This window comes from Hyla sarda, chromosome 3 (genome assembly GCF_029499605.1).
Source record: "Hyla sarda isolate aHylSar1 chromosome 3, aHylSar1.hap1, whole genome shotgun sequence".
NCBI lineage: Eukaryota > Metazoa > Chordata > Amphibia > Anura > Hylidae > Hyla > Hyla sarda.
In genome coordinates, this window is record NC_079191.1 from 411744074 (window position 1) to 411760703 (window position 16630).

At 45.7% G+C, this 16630-nt stretch overlaps 1 protein-coding gene across 4 annotated transcripts in view; it reads left to right on the forward strand.

Moving 5' to 3' along the window:
* Nucleotides 1-16630, forward strand: part of UBR2 (ubiquitin protein ligase E3 component n-recognin 2) — a 133079-nt gene that overhangs the window by 72513 nt on the left and 43936 nt on the right. For all 4 annotated transcript variants that reach the window (XM_056568189.1, XM_056568190.1, XM_056568192.1 and 1 more), the window contains exons 17-25: nucleotides 826-936; nucleotides 3319-3384; nucleotides 4397-4519; nucleotides 4641-4704; nucleotides 5620-5744; nucleotides 5938-5990; nucleotides 6074-6176; nucleotides 7725-7773; nucleotides 14509-14663. In XM_056568189.1, coding sequence (XP_056424164.1) covers nucleotides 826-936; nucleotides 3319-3384; nucleotides 4397-4519; nucleotides 4641-4704; nucleotides 5620-5744; nucleotides 5938-5990; nucleotides 6074-6176; nucleotides 7725-7773; nucleotides 14509-14663 — 849 coding nt within the window. The remainder of the gene's footprint in view (nucleotides 1-825; nucleotides 937-3318; nucleotides 3385-4396; nucleotides 4520-4640; nucleotides 4705-5619; nucleotides 5745-5937; nucleotides 5991-6073; nucleotides 6177-7724; nucleotides 7774-14508; nucleotides 14664-16630) is intronic.

The following is a 16630-nucleotide window of genomic DNA, read 5'->3' on the forward strand; positions in this document are numbered from 1 at the left end:
TCCTGCCAGGGAGGAGCCGACTTCTTTTCCTAGTGTCAGCGCCTCCTAGTTACAAGAGCATATACCCATCAGTATAGGTGTCCCCCAATGAAAGCTACGAGAAAGAGATTTTACGGTGAGTGCAAAAAAATCTCCTTATTGGATCGATTGCTGATTAGTTTAGTCTGGCCAAATTAGTTCTGCTTTTGAAGTGCTCTGGTTGCCCAGAAAAGTCCAGGATGTCAGGTCTCCTTGGACTCTATCCAACTGGAGCACTTAAGGACTAAACTAATCCAGACCAAATATGGCTGATCTGTTAGATTTATTTTTGTTGCAGGTTACTGTAGTTTCTCATTGGTTTCATTGGGAGACGAGACCATGGGTATAGGCCTCTCATGGTGCTACAGGTTATCTTATTGATAACCTTAAAAGAACTAAGTGGCCCTAAGTCTAGAAATTAACTGAGTGTTTTGGCCCAATCAGCCACAAGACTGAGCCAGAAGTGCACGCTTTACACATTCCCACCGAGCAGGTGTCATGTGACCAGGACAGATTCATAATGTAAGCCTGTGAGACCATCCTGGTATCATAGACATAAAGCGCATATCAGCATGTTTCTCTCCCTGCTCGTTCTTGTGATTGGTCGGGGTCTGAACATGCAAATCCTGACTGTTAACAACTTTTGACATATCCCCAATAACAGATACTCTTTAAATTGTATCTCATAAATTGCATGTAGATGTAGAAGTATGCGGCTGCAAAGCTGTGATTGTGCTGCCTCTCCTAATAGGTGTGTAAAATGTAAGTACTGTACATATTTAGGTGTCATTGACTTATATTTTACAGAGTGAACTAAGTCCTCCAATGCTGATTGAACACCCATTGCGCTCTTTGGTGCTCTGTGCTCAGGTGCATGCTGGGATGTGGAGAAGAAATGGGTTTTCTTTAGTCAACCAGGTGAGGAGATCTTTCTCAGTTGCTTTTAACTTGTTTTGCTATGGACTTTTCTATGAACAAAAATTGTGTTACATAAACAACTAATTTGGATCAATATGATTTTGGTACAGCAATTCTAGAATCCATATGACAGTAGACTCCCATTAGGTAATACAAAAGCTGGAGTTACTGATCATAGCTGTGCCCAATAAACCTACAACCAGACACCTCTTTGAAGGGTTTTCTCCACCTCTAAAAATATATACCGTATTTATCGGTTTATAACACGCACTTTTTAGGCAAAAATTTTTAGCCTAAAGTCTACCTGCGTGTTATACGCCTATAAGCCGCTGCAGTTCAATGATTTAAAGCGGGCGCTTTTAATCAATGAACTGCAGCGGCTTTGCAGGTGCATAGACCGCCAGCGCTGCCGGCTTCTCTGCCCCTGCCGGTCCTGGGGTCTAGAGCCCTGCTGCCGGCCCTTCTTTCCCCCCTGGCTATCGGCGCCGCTGCCCGTTCTCCCCCCTGACTATCGGGGCCGGCGCCCCATTGCCCGCACCGATAGCCAGGGGGAGAGAAGCGGCGCCGGCAATGGGGCAGCGGTGCCGATAGCCAGGGGGAGAGAAGGGGCAGTGGCACCCATTGCCGGCGCCGCTGCCCCGTTGACTCCCCCCATCCCCGGTTGCATAATTACCTGTTGCCGGGGTCGGGTCCGTGCTGCTTTAGGCCTCCGGTGTGTGTCCCCTGTGTCGTTGCTATGCGCTGCACAGCGTGGCACAATGACGTCGTCATTGGGTGCCGCTGCCCCTTCTCTCCCCCTGGCTATCGGCGCCGCTGCCCCATTGCCGGCGCCGCTTCTCTCCTCCTGGCTATCGGCGCCGGCACTGATATTCAGGGGGAGAGAACGGGCAGCTGCGCCGATAGCCAGCGGGAGAGAAGCGGCGGCAGCAGGGCTCTACACCCCAGGAAAGGCAGGGGGAGAGAAGCAGGCAGCGACGGCCTCTCTTCCCCTGCCTTTCCTGGGGGTGTATCGGGGTATACGCATGCACACACACGCACCCTCATTTTACCATGGATATTTGGGTAAAAAACTTTTTTTACCCAAATATCCTTGGTAAAATGAGGGTGCGTGTTATAGGCGGGTGCGTGGTATACCTCGATAAATACGGTAACTACATGAATAAAATATAAACCTCTAAAATCACAAAAAAAAAAAAAATTATAATTAATTGTGAAATAAACTTAAACCAGTGCTTCTTTATTGTGCTTTAAAACATATGATGTATGAAATGTGAGCCAGGTAATTCTTTATACATCTAACAACATTGTTCTAGGTCACCAGTTATTTTACGTGTAAAACATTCTCCATAAAACATAGAACTCTTATTGTAATCTACCTAATGGTTTCCAAGAACATTGCAGCAGAATGCAGCTTCTGCATTAAAGTAGTACTCTGGTGGAAAACCTTTTATTTTAATGAACTGGTGCCAGAAAGCTTTGTAAATTACTTCTATTTAAAAATCTTAATCCTTCCAGTACTTATTAGAAGCTGTATGCTTTTTCTTTTTTAATTTCTTTTTTTGTGTTGTCCACAGTGCTCTCTGCTGACACCTCTGTCCATGTCAGGAACTGTCCAGAGCAGCATAGGTTTGCTATGGGGATTTTCTCCTGCTCTGGACAGTTCCTCATACGGGCATCAGGTGACAGCAGAGAGCACTGTGGACAAGACAAAAAAGTTTACTCTGTAGCATACAGCTGCTAATAAGTACTGGAAGGACAAATATTTTTTAACAGAGGTAATTTAACTTTCTGGCACCAATTGATAAAAAATAAAAAAAAGTTTTCCACTGGAGTACCCCTTTAATGTAACAAACTATATGGGGCTTATAAGGCTCTGTTCTAGTAACGTCTGTGCCTTTCCTCAGATATATACATCAGAACTGACCTATACCTTCGATGTATGCCATTATATAGGCCAGTGTTTCCCAAGCAGGGTGCCTCCAGCTGTTGCAAAACTACAATTCCCAGCATGCCCGGACAGCCTTTGGCTGTCCGGGCATGCTGGGAGTTGTAGTTTTGCAACAGCTGGAGGCGCCCTGGTTGGGAAACACTGATATAGGCACACAGTTGCATAAATCACCCGTTGACTTCCATTATAAGAAACCACGTACTGTGCAGTTATGGAGGGAGTTGCATAATGCCTCTGCATAGAAAAGTTTAGTCAACTACGTTTAAATACCAACCTTATGGACACAAGGACACACTGTTGCCAACTGATGGGTGAATAGAACCTTATAGATGTGTATACACTATAAGATTTCCTGGTATATACAGGAAACACAAGACTCAAACATGTGAACAGAGCCTAATATGTCAACTTTTTTTCTTTTTCTTCCTTAACAGATCTACTACTATCACAACGTCAAATGCAGAAGAGAAATGTTTGACAAAGACATTGTGATGTTACAGGTAACAATTTGACACTCTTCCTACAAAAAAATTATCAGATTTCTGCCATTGTTTTCACTGAAGGCTGCACAGTAAATAAAGGAGCCTGCATGTACTGTAATGGGGCTGTATACAGAGTTCCCAGAATTCTCTGTATGCTGTTTCAAATGTCAAACAGTCCCGTACCAATATGTTACAATATGAAGTCCTTTTCTTCAAGAAGAATATGGATGTAATAATCAGGGGGTCACCTGCTTGGGTAAAAAATGTGTACAAAGTGCGTCTCTCCTATAAGAGATCCCAGCTCGTACATGCATTACAGAGATTGCTCAGTGGGTGACTCTTCATTACAACACCCAGGATCTCTAAAGTTGTCTATCTGTATATCCAGAGACACAGCATATTAACTCCATTTATTACCTCTTGGTATAAGACAGCAGTAGCTGTTCTTTCCGAGCGAGATGCAATCCTAAACCTTAAATGGGCACTGTCAGATGCAAAAACTTTTGATATGTTGTCAACCAATAGGTTTTGCAATTGCTTTCATTAGAAATTTTTCAGTATTTCACCCTGAAAAAGCCAGTCAAACAACTGCCCCCCACCCCTGCCTGCTTGGACACATACTAGTCCTGCTGTGTCCAATGCATCATCACCTATGTCATGGACACACTTCCTTGATTGACAGCTGTGAGTGCAGGGCTCAGAGCTGTAGGAAAAATCCCCCCACTGTCAGCTTGTGTCCCGCTACTGTCAGTGAGGACAAGCTGGGAGTTGTAGTTTTGCTAATGCTAGGGGAGATGTGAGCAGACAGCATACTGAGGGAGGGGGCAGAGACCTGCACAGTGAGGCCACACCCCCTCCCTTTGAGAGGAATTCAGGCTAGTGAGCTAAATTAAAAGTGCAATAAAAAAATAAAGGTGATACATAAAAATTTGATGTACATGGTCAGGATCAGGTACTGAGTGATATGTAAAAAACTAAAAGATTTTTGTTGCATCTGACTGGTACGCTTTAATGATTTATTGTGTTCTAGGCTGGAGCTTCAATGATGGATCCCAACCATTTTTTGATGATCGTCCTCAGCCGATTCGAACTCTTCCAGATATTTGGCACTCCTGATTATGGGAAGAGGTTCAGAAAAGACAGCACAAACAAGGTATCTCTTTGCAGACAATGGAATTCACTCATGTCATGTAGAACTGCTTTACTGCTTCCATGTCACAAAAAATGACTTATGTATGTTTGTATGATTAGTCTCCTCTATTCCTTCCATCCAGGATCTAGTGCAACAGAATAACACCCTTATTGAAGAGATGCTTCATCTGATCATTATGATTGTTGGTAAGATACTAATAACACATCCGTACATTCATTTTAACTTTCACTTATTATTTTTCTTTTTTAGTGCTGGTAAAAATATACATATTTTCTGTCTTTGCAAATTCTTTACTGAATGTTCAAGTTAGTTGATGGAAAGCAATTCTCTCATTCAGGACCGCCATCACTTAGCTACAGCAGAGTGACACTTCCCTTGGTCGACTGGACCTGACTTTGCATTATTCAGACTACATTTGACACTGTGCAATTATATGCATGCACTTTCCTGATATGGGGTAGGGTTATAGTACACTACTATTGATGGCATGTGGAGAAGGAAGTTATTAATGCACTAACTTTTTCATGGTGTTATGTAAGCAGAATTAAAAGAAACAGCCGCAGAAGAGCATGAAATGGGTTACACTAAGCACTGGACTACTACTGCTGCTGAGATGAGAGGGAAGCCTTGATTGACCTTTCAGGGAAAGTGTAGATCCTCTGAAGGATGGAGACAGGCTCACAGATTGCATACTCTCTCCCTCTTGTTCACACAGCAGTAGCTTTCCCTTAACAGACAGTGGTCTGCAAATTGCAGGGAAGGTAGACACCTAGTGGGCAACAATTTAGGGCTGGGGTAAAGAATTATTTTTGCTAATTATCATTATTTTCAAAAATGTTAGGAATCTAATAAGCCATGAAATAGAGGGAAGTTTAACATTTTTGTCTCTGGTGGAGGTCACAGTCTATTATCTACAAAGTCCAAGGGATACTTTTTGTAGAAAGCTAGTTAGTCTATCAGTATGATTTAGGGGTTTGGAGAGCACATTGCATTCAAGACCCCTGTGCTGCACTATTTCCCACTTCCTGCATTGGTTTGAACCTTTATTGCAAACATAACTTCTGCTGTCAGGGCTGATATGGTTGCTGTCTGTATCGCAGGTGAACGGTTTTGCCCTGGTGTCGGGCACGTGACTGCTGCCGATGAGATAAAGCGTGAAATTGTCCATCAACTGAGCATACGACCCATGGCTCACAGCGAACTGGTGAAGGCCCTGCCAGAAGATGTAAGTGTGCCAGGCTTTCATTGCTGCTACATCTCTACACTGTTCCATGCATTTTCCTGTTGGTATAGATTCAAGAAACAACACAAATTTCTCATTTACATGTCAATGCAAAAAAAAAAAATAATTATACCCACATACTTTTATAACTTTTATTACTATGGTGTACACCTTTCTAAAGTCCCCTTTTTTACAGGAAAATAAAGAAACTGGAATGGAGCAAGTAATTCAGACTATTGCATCATTTAAGTAAGTTACATGGTATTTTTTCTTATTTTGACCTCAGTCAAGACCTGTTCAGTATTTAAAGCCATTTTGTGTCATGGTCTTAGAAAACCGGGCCTGACGGGTAGAGGACTGTATGAGCTGAAGCCGGAGTGCACAAAAGATTTCAACCTCTTTTATTATCATTACTCAAGAGCTGAACAGTCAAAGGTAAATGCATTTTTCTAAATCTGTTATTTATGTTAAAGGGGTATACCGGTGGAAAACATTTTTTTTTTTTTTTTAGGTCTTTATAAGTCTCAACTGGTGCCAGAAAGTCTAACAGCTTTGTAAATTACTTCTATTAAAAAATCTTTACCCTTCCTGTACTTTTTAGCAGCCGATGAAATTATTTTCTTTTTGAATTTCTTATTTGTCTTGTCCCCAGTGTCTCTGCTGACACCTGATGCCCGTATCAGGAACTGTTCAGAGCAGCATAGGTTTGCTATGGGGATTTTCTCCTGCTCTGGATAGTTCTTTATACGGACATCAGATGTCAGCAGAGAGTCCTGTGGACAAGACAAAAAAAGAAAGTAAAAAAGAACAGAATTTCCCCTGTACCATACAGCTGCTAAAAAGTACAGGAAGGGTAAACATTTTTTAATAGAAGTAATTTGCAAAACTGTTTAACTTTCTGGCACCAGTTCATAAAAAAAAAAAAAAAAAAAAGTTTTCCACCGGAGTACTCCTTTAGGTTTATAAACCAAAAACTTTTGTGTCAAAGGGGTTGTGCAAACTGGACAGCCCCGTCTGTACACCGATGAGCCGTAACACAAAGAAACTGTCTGCGTTACAGTGTGTACTATATGGCCACTCAGCACCCTACACAGCAAACTTCAATGCCCTGTGTGTTCTGACACCATATATACATAGCAAGCAGTAACTTTTTTCAGTTCTGTGTCCTATGGCAGCTTTTCTATGGGATCGGACCAGATGGTTTAGTTTTCTTTCCTCATGTGCATCAATGAGACTTGAGCAAACAGGACCCTGTCGCATCACAGATTGTCCTTTCTTTGAGCACTTCTGGATGGCACTAACCGCTACATACTGGGAACATGTTACAGCACCTGCTGTGTTGATGTTCTGACCCAGCTGTCCAGACATCACAATTTGGCCCTTGTCAGCAAAACAACATACTTGTTTCTCAGGACCTGTGACAAGGGCCAATTTGTGATTATTAGACGACATTTAGAAAATCGTGGGATGTTCCAAATTTTTTGTGGGTAGTGCCTCCCAGAAGTGCTCCAAGGAAGGACAGCCTGTGTCCTGAGACCCGCTGAGATCACGAGTAATAGCCGGCAATGCACTTCTCACTCCTGGCTGTCAGTCATATCCAACTCATATCTAACTGCATTAGTCTATGGCAGTGGTCTCCAAAATGTGCACCTCCAGATGTTGCAAAACTACAACTCCCAGCATGCCCGGACAGCCGTTGGCTGTCCGGGCATGCTGGGACTTGTAGTTTTGCAACATCTGGAGGTCCGCAGGTTGGAGACCACTGGTCTATGGAGTGAAATAGTCAAATCAGGCTGCTGACCAGGCAATGGAATGTGCTGCCGGGCACTTTACTTGGCTATTATGATTTCAGTGGATCTCAGGACTGAGGCCTGGTGCAATCTAAACTTTCGACATGTCTGGACTAAATGTGAAAAGTTTAACGTTAATGACATGAACGCTTTAAGTCTTTCAATAACAGAAGTTGTCTCTAACATTTTGCAGGCTGAAGAGGCCCAGCGTAAACTGAAGCGTCTGAATGAAGAAGATACAGGTATGAAACACTTTTGCTGGCTAGAGCATCTTAAAAAATATAAAGGGAAGCATTTAAGTTTTGATTATTGAGATAATTGGCAAAAATGAGTGTTGTCAGCAAAGCAGCTGTGTGAATCCAACATTTACGCCAATCTTTTACAAGTCTAACATAAGGGCATCTTTACCCCTGTATTATGGATGTAAATCCTAGCTAACAACATGTCTGATCACCCAAACTAATAGCTTTGTAGGTCCTTATCGGCCTGCTAGTTTTGGGTTTTAGACCCCTGGTTTAGTCTGCTAATGCGGGTATAATACAAGGGTAGAAATTTACCTGTTTTACACTTAAAAATCAACTGTACGGTTGGATTTACATAGCAGCCATAATACAACTGCATTAGCTGGTATATAGATTTTGTATATGAATTGTATAGACTTTGTATATGAGTTGTAACTATACAATGTCGTGGATTGTTCTGAATGTATATACACCCATTATTGCATATGTTAAGCTTCTTTCACACTATGAGGTTCTCCCGTTAATACACGTACGTTTGACACATAATTATTAACACATGTTAAACAACCCCATTCAAGTCAATGGGTTTTTCTCTATCGGCTCCATTGGGGGACACAGACTCTGGGTATATGCTGCTGTCTCTAGGAGGTGGACACTATGGTAACCAAAAAGTCGGCTCCTCCCAGCAGGATATACCCGCCTCCATGCCACTGAGCAATTCAGTTTTTGCTTAGTGTCTTAAGGAGGTGGACATGGTCTGGTTTTCTCCAGACCAAGTCTCATATTTTTTTATTTTATTAGGTTTAGGGACTGTGTTAGTTCTTTATTCCTTTTTATTTCTGTTTTCAGGTGGGGACTCAGGAACGCAATGTTCGCTGTTTCCCCATTGCGAGAGGTGGCAGGCATCTTGGATGTACTGTTAACCCCCTCTCGCCAACAGTCAGCGCTTGGGGTTGTACCTCATGGGTCCGGGTCCCCCTCCCTCCCTGTTTGCCTCGCTATGAGCTTGGCTTGCCGCAGGTGAAAAGGCTGACTGAAGACCACAGTCTGAAGACTTCTTTAGGTAAGTTCTTTAGCGTGAGGTGAGTATCTTTCTCCCTAGGTCTTGCAACAGCTGGAGACCCTCTGTTCTTTCCTGCATAGCTGGGGCTGGCCTATTATTGGGGGAGCAGTGGCTACAGTACAGGCACAATGAGGGGCACTTTATTAAGTGTGTGTGTAGTTAGGGGGCACTTTATTGAGTGTGTGTGTGTGTTTTTTTTTTATAATACACGCGCCCAGGCTTCTCCATGCAGGCGGGTGCACTTTCTACTTTCGTTTTCGGCAGCCGCGGCACACAGAACTCACTGCAGGCGGCGTGTGCGCTCGGGGTTCGAAGCGGGCGTCATTACAAAGTGAGTCCCGCGGTATCCTCGATGGCCTGGCGAACATTAGCTCCGCCCACCTGGCCGCATAAGCGCCTCGGTAGCGCGAAATGGCCACCAATCAGCGCGGTGCGCGCGCTGGGGCCGTGCTGGGGCCAATCACAGAGCTCCTTGCCCTGACCGGGCCTCTTCCTTCTTCTGGACGGCGTTTCCTCTCTCTTCCCTCAGCACGGGCAGAGTTCTCCTCACAGCAGTTGACTCTGGGACACAGACTTGGGTGAGACTGTTCAGTTTTTTTTGTCATGTCCGTGCCCAGAACTGTTCCTCCCTCTAAGCAGATATCAGGAATATTAGTTACCCATTACGCTTGTAAAAACTGTTCTGCAAAAATGCCAGGTTCTGCTGAACCCACTTGTTCTGCCTGCTCCACTGCTCCCCCAGACCCCCCTGCTATTTCTAACCCAGGTGCCCCCTCAGACCCGGTGGGTTCGGCCGCCCCTCCAGCCTAGGTTTCCTCCCTCTCCCAGTCTATATCTGACTTGGCACAGCTCTCCCGTTCTGTGGTGACTGCCTTGGAGAGGTCTACCCTTCACCTGCCCTCTAGAAGGTCCCGTTCCCCTTCTCCCTATGCTTCGCATAAGCGTGATAGGGGTGTCTCCTATGACTCGTCCCACGAGGACACAGGCGTTCCTCTCGCAGGACTCGCCCGACCACTTCTTCAGGCCACACACGTCACTCTTCTAGAGGACTTCCCGTGGTCGCTGTTCTGGCTCTCGTGAGCCACGTACCAGGTCGGAGTCTCCCTCTTCCAGGGCCACCTCCACTCGTTCGCACTCCCCTGGAGAGCTAGCGGCCGAGGGTTCCGATTCGGAGGACCGTTCAGACTCAGTGGACACGGTGAATTCATTGGTTATGGCCATTAGAGACACCTTTAACCTAGAGGACCCAGGAACTTCGGACGCAGCTCCAGAAGTATCCTTTCATCGTGCCTGACCGGCACCCAAGGTGTTAAGCTCTCACGATGAATTTGAGGCCATTCTAGAATCCGCCTGGAAGCACCCTGAGAAGAAGTTTCAGGGAATGAAGGTCCAAGCACGATATCCCTTCGCCAAGGAACTTGTCTCCAAAGTGACTTCCTCTCTGTCGGTGGATCCTCCGGTTTCCCGCCTCTCTAAGGCCACTACCTTGCCGCTGGCGGATGCAGCTGCCTTCAAGGATCCTGCAGACAAAAAGGTTGAGTTGTTAGCGAAGTATGCCTTTGAAGCAGCGGGTTCTTCCCTGCTTCCTGCCTTCGCCTCCACCTGGGTGTCTAAGGCCCTCTCGGTTTGACATTCCCAACTCCGTCCGGGCATTCTTGCAGGTTCTCCCCCGGAAGAACTGTCTGCTCTGGCCCTCCAATGTTCCAAAGCTGGAGATTTCCTGTGCTCTACTTCCTTGCACTCACTGAGGCGACAGGGGGCAAGAGCTCTTTATTACCTCAAAACAAGCCTAGCACTTCCTTCTGTAGGAAATCCTCTTCCTTTCGGACGTCTGGCCCTTCTAAAGGGTCCAGCCAGGTGCCTCCACAAGATAAGAAGGTCCCCTTTTTCAAGGCGCGTCCCTCATGGAAGTCGGACACCAACCATCCCGTCCATTTTGCGGCCAAATTGGGCAACCGCAAACCCACTTCTGCATGAAGGGACGCCTCCACCCGCAGCCTTTTCTCGGGTGGGAGGTCGCCTCTTGCTTTTTCGAGACGTTTGGACGACGCACATTCAGGACTCCTGGGTCAGGGACGTGGTATCCAACGGATACCGGATAGAATTTGCCTCCCTTCCGAGAGATGGTTTTTTCCAGTCCTGTGCTCCTCGGTCTCCCTCGCTTGCGAGGGAATTTCGGGAGGCTCTTCAGTCCCTTCTCGTCCAGGGTGTCATTGTCCCAGCTCCTTCAAAGGAACGCTTTCAGGGTTTTTATACCAATCTTTTCGTGGTTCCGAAGAAAAAAAAGGTTCTGTGCAGCCAATCCTGGATCTCAAACGTCTCAACCAACATCTTCTTATCCGCCATTTCCGAATGGAATCTCTCCGTTCGGTGGTGGCATCTATGGATCAAGGGGAGTTTCTTTCCTCGGTGGACATCAAGGATGCCTACCTTCACATTCCAATCTTTCCCGGACACCAGTGGTACCACTGCTTTGCGGTTCCGGAAGGTCATTATCAATTTCTGGCTCTCCCCTTCGGTCTGGCCACAGCGCCACGAGTCTTTACCAAGATTCTGGCGCATGTGGTGGCTCTGTTAAGGTCAAGAGGGGGTCTCAGTGATACCCTACTTGGACGACCTTCTCATCAGAGCCCAGGCTCTGGAGAATGTGAGCCTCACTCTTCAGACCTTATGTCGCTTCGGGTGGATGGTCAACCGAGACAAGTCGGTTCTCTCCCCCACCCAGTCTCTGGTCTTCTTGGGGCTTCAGTTCGACTCGGATTTGCCTTCCGCCGGACAAGCGTGTGGCCCTCTTGTCGGGAGTCCGCTCCCTCCGGACACCGTCCCCGGTTTCCATCCGTACTTGCATGGAAGTCCTGGGTCGGATGGTGGCAGCCATGGAGGCCGTGCCCTTTGCTTAGTTTCATTACCGTCCTCTTCAGTTGGCAATACTTGCACGATGGGACAGGTCCCCTCTCTCTCTCGGTCGCAAGATTCTTCTTCCGCTCCGGACTCTGCGGTCTCTGCGCTGGTGGCTCCACTCCCCTCTTCTTCTTCGTTCCTCCCCCTCCACTGGCAGGTGGTCACCCATAAACGTTCTGGAACTGAGGGCGATTTATCTGTGTCTGAAGCATTGGGAGTCCCTGCTTCTGGGTCACCCTGTCCGTGTCCAGTCGGACAATGCCACGGCTGTGGCATACATCAATCGGCAGGGCGGCACTCGCAGCTCAGCGGCCATGTCCAAGGTGTCAAAGATCCTCCTCTGGGCGGAACAAGTGGTTCCAGCCATTTCGGCGATTCACATTCCGGGAGTTCTCAATTGGGAAGTGGATTTCCTCATTCGGTCCTCAGCCGACCCCGGAGAGTGGTCTCTCCTTTCAGAGGTGTTTGCGCAGGTCTGCGACCTCTGGGGGACCCCGGACGTGGACCTCTTCGCATCTCGACACAACCGGAAAGTTCCGAAGTTTGTGTCAAAGACAAATCCCGTGGTCGGGCTTTGTCCAGCCCTACCTGTTCTCTCCCTCTCCTTCCCTGGGTTCTGAGGAAGCTCAAGGCGGAAGGAGTCCCCGCCATTCTGGGGGCTCCAGACTGGCCTCGAAGGGCATGGTACGCCGACTTGGTCTGGCTTCTGGACGACGTTCCGTTCCGCCTTCCTCTTCGTCCATACCTACTGTCACAGGGTCCCCTTTGCCACCCCAATTTACAGTAGCTGCATTTGACGGCGTGGCGGTTGAGACCGCGGTTCTAAGGGCCCGCGGCTTATCTTCCCAGGTAATACGCACCATGCTTAGGGCTCGCAAGCCCTCCTCTGCAAAAATTTACCACCGTACCTGGCGGTCTTACTTTCGTTGGTGCGAAGCTCAATCTTTTTCTCCAGTTACCTTTTCTGTGCCCCGTCTCCTTTCCTTTTTACAGTCAGGGTTGGAACTAGGGCTGGCTCTCAGTTCCCTTAAGGGTCAGGTTTCGGCCCTTTCTATTCTTTTTCAGCGTCCTCTGGCTTCCAATTCTCATGTCAGGACCTTCCTCCAAGGAGTGGCACATGCGGCCCCTCCTTACCGGTCCCCTTCTCCCCCCTGGGACTTGAACTTTGTTCTAGGCGCTTTCCAGGGTGCACCCTTTGAGCCTCTTAGGGAGGTTCCCCTTCGCCTCCTTTTCTGGAAAGTGGCTTTTCTTATAGCTATTACCTCCATTAGGAGACTTTCTGAACTGGCAGCTCTCTCCTGCCGTTCCCCTTTCCTGATAATTCATCAGGACAAGGTTGTTTTCCGACCAGATCCGTCCTTCTTTCCTAAAGTTGTTTCGGCTTTTCATCTCAATGAGGACATCGTCCTTCCGTCCTTTTGTCCCGCTCCTTCTCATCCCAGGGAGCGTCTGCTTCACAATTTAGATGTGGTTCGAGCGGTACAGACTTATCTTTCCGTCACCTCTTCCTTTCGTCAGTGCGATTCTTTTTTCGTTCTTACGGAAGGCCGTCGGAAGGGACAGCCTGCTTCTAAGGCCACCATTTCTCGGTGGATCCGATGTGCTATTTCGGAAGCTTACCTTTGCAAGGGGAGGACCCCACCTTTCAGGGTTCTGGCTCATTCCACCCGCTCTGTGGGAGCATCCTGGGCTTTCCGAAACAAGGCCTCGGCCTCACAGATTTGTAAAGCGGCCACTTGGTCGTCTTTACACACTTTTTCAAAATTCTATCAGGTTCATACCTTCGCATCGGCTGATGCTAGTCTGGGCCGTAAGGTGTTGCCGGCGGCGGTGGTACAGCCCACTGCCTGACCTTTTTTTCTTATCTGCCCACCCAAGGGACGGCTTTGGTACATCCCAGAGTCTGTGTCCCCCAATGGAGCCGATAGAGAAAAGGAGATTTTTTTAGACTTACCGTAAAATCCTTTTCTCTAAGGATCCATTGGGGGGGACACAGCTCCCGCCCCTTTTTCCTGGGGTTCCTTTTCGTTATCTGTCCGAGGGAGTTTTCAGTTTTATTTTCTTCGGGTTCTCGGACAGTAAAGTTTTTTTTTCCTTTGACCTGTCGGTCTCCTCCTATTGCTCTGAGACTAAACTGAATTGCTCAGTGGCCTGCAGGCGGGTATATCCTGCGGGTAGAAGCCGACTTTTTGGTTACCGTAGTGTCAACCTCCTAGAGACAGCAGCATATACCCAGAGTCTGTGTCCCCCAATGGATCCTTCGAGAAAGAGATTTTATGGTAAGTCTAAAAAAATCTCCTTTTTCGTTTACCCTTTGTCACACGTTATAGCCCGTCATGACTAACTAACGTTAGTTGTGACGGGAGAAATAATGTGACATGCATTAATTTTTCGCACGTCACAAGAAACCGGGAAATTAACGTACGTTATTTTTAACATTTAAGTCTATGGCCGACGTACGTTAATAAATACACCCATTAATGCCCGTTATTAAACGTATGTTAAATAATACATAATAACGTACGTGTATTAACGGGAGAACCTCATAGTGTGAAAGTAGCCTTACTTTGCTTGATAAATCCTTAATTTGGGGCTGAAATAATACTGAATATTAGAGAGTAAACATAAATTACACTTACTTCTGAAAGGGCTCAAAAGATACCCAGTAGTATGTACATAATGTATGACCATAACATGTATGGCCTGAGAGAAAGATAAACCATGTATGTAAATAAAATATAAAATTAACATGTTCTTTTGTTTTGTCACAGCTCTTCCCCCGCCAGTTTTGCCTCCATTCTGCCCTCTTTTTGCCAGCCTGATCAACATTCTCCAGTCAGATGTTATGCTTTGCATCATGGGGACGATTCTTCAGTGGGCAGTAGAGCCCAATGGATATTCCTGGTCAGAGGCCATGCTGCAGAGGGTAGGCTCATAAATACAAAATGAGGTTTATTTAAATCGATGATGGACATAAGTTAGGATCATATCTTTGGAATCTACCATTAATGTCTAAAATGCATTTCCACTCATAGCATTGTCGTACCAACAACACTTATCCTTTATCCGCATCATAGGCAATAAGTGTATGATTAATCAGGGTCCGTCCACTATCATTTGGATAGTTGCATAATATAAAACAAGATAAAGCTCACCCCAATCCTTAATACAATGCCAAACCACTACTGTGTAACCAACTACTGGGCTAAATGCTGTAGGGTGTTGGCTCAAAAGCAAAATCAAGATAAATGCGAGAAAACAGGTCTTTGCAAATTGCCATAAAATTCAGATCCTTTACTAGATACAGTTGCAAGAAAAAGTATGTGAACCCTTTGGAATTTTATGGATTTCTGCACAAAATGGTCATAACATGTGATCTGATCTTCATCTAAGTCACAATAATAGATAATCACAGTCTGCTTAAACTAATAACAAAGAATTAAATGTTATCATGTTTTTATTGAACACACCATGTAAACATTCACAGTGCAGGTGGAAAAAGTATGTGAATCCCTAGACTAATGACCTCTTCAAGAGCTAATTGGAGTGATGTGTCATCCAACTGGAGTCCAAACAATGAGATTGGAGGTGTTGGTTACAGCTGCTCTGCCCTATAAAAAAAATAAACACCCACCAGTTCTGGGTTTGCTTCCCACAAGAAGCATTGCATGAAGTGAATGATTCCTCGCACAAAAGAGCTCTCAGAAGACCTACGATTAAGAATTATTGACTTGCATAAAGCTGGAAAGGGTTATAAAAGTATCTCCAAAAGCTTTGCTGTTCATCAATCCACGGTAAGACAAAATGTCTATAAATGGAGAAAGTTCAGCACTTCTACTACTCTCCCTAGCAGTGTCCGTCCTGTTAAGATGACTGCAAGAGCACAGCGCAGACAGCTCAATGAGGTGAAGAAGAATCCTAGAGTGTCTGCTAAAGACTTACAAAAGTCTCTGGCATATGCTAACATCCCTGTTAGCGAATCTACAATACGTAAAACACTAAACAAGAATGGGTTTCATGGGAGGATACCACAAAGGAATCCACGTTTACAGTTTGCACAAGAGCACCTGGATGTTCCACAGCAGTACTGGCAAAATAATCTGTGGACAGATGAAACCAAAGTTTAGTTTTTTGGAAGAAACACACAACACTGTGTGTGGAGAAAAAGAGGCACAGCACACCAACATCAGAACCTAATCACAACTGTGAAGTATGGTGGTGGGGGCATCATGGTTTGGGGCTTATTCTTAAGGCCATCTGTCCTCCAGTTTAAGCTCAACAGAATTTGGGTGTTGCAACAGGACTACGACCCAAAGCATAGAAGTAAATGAACAACAGAATGGCTTAAACAGAAGAAAATATGCCTGACCTCAAATCGATTGAGATGCTATGGCATGACCTCAAGAAAGCGATTCACACCAGACATCCCCAAGAATATTGCTGAACTGAAACTGTTCTGTAAAGAGGAATGGTCAAGAATTACTCCTGACCGTTGTGCACGTCTGATCTGCAAATACAGGAAACGTTTGGTTGAAGTTATTGCTGCCAAAGGAGGTTCAACCAGTTATTAAATCCAAGGGTTCACATACTTTTTCCACCTGCACTGTGAATGTTTACATGGAGTGTTCAATAAAAACATTTAATTCTATGTATGTTATTAGTTTAAGCAGACTGTGATTGTCTATTGTTGTGACTTAGATGAAGATCAGATCACATTTTATGACCAATTTGTGCAGAAATCCATATAATTCCAAGGGTTCACATAAATTTTCTTGCAACTGTGTGTTAAAATACAAACGGATGGTGTCTCATATTAGTGCATTAGTCCCTGTGATCTGCAAAACTACAGCTCTTAGCATGCCTGGACAGAAGGGATTGGGGGTCACCCCAAAT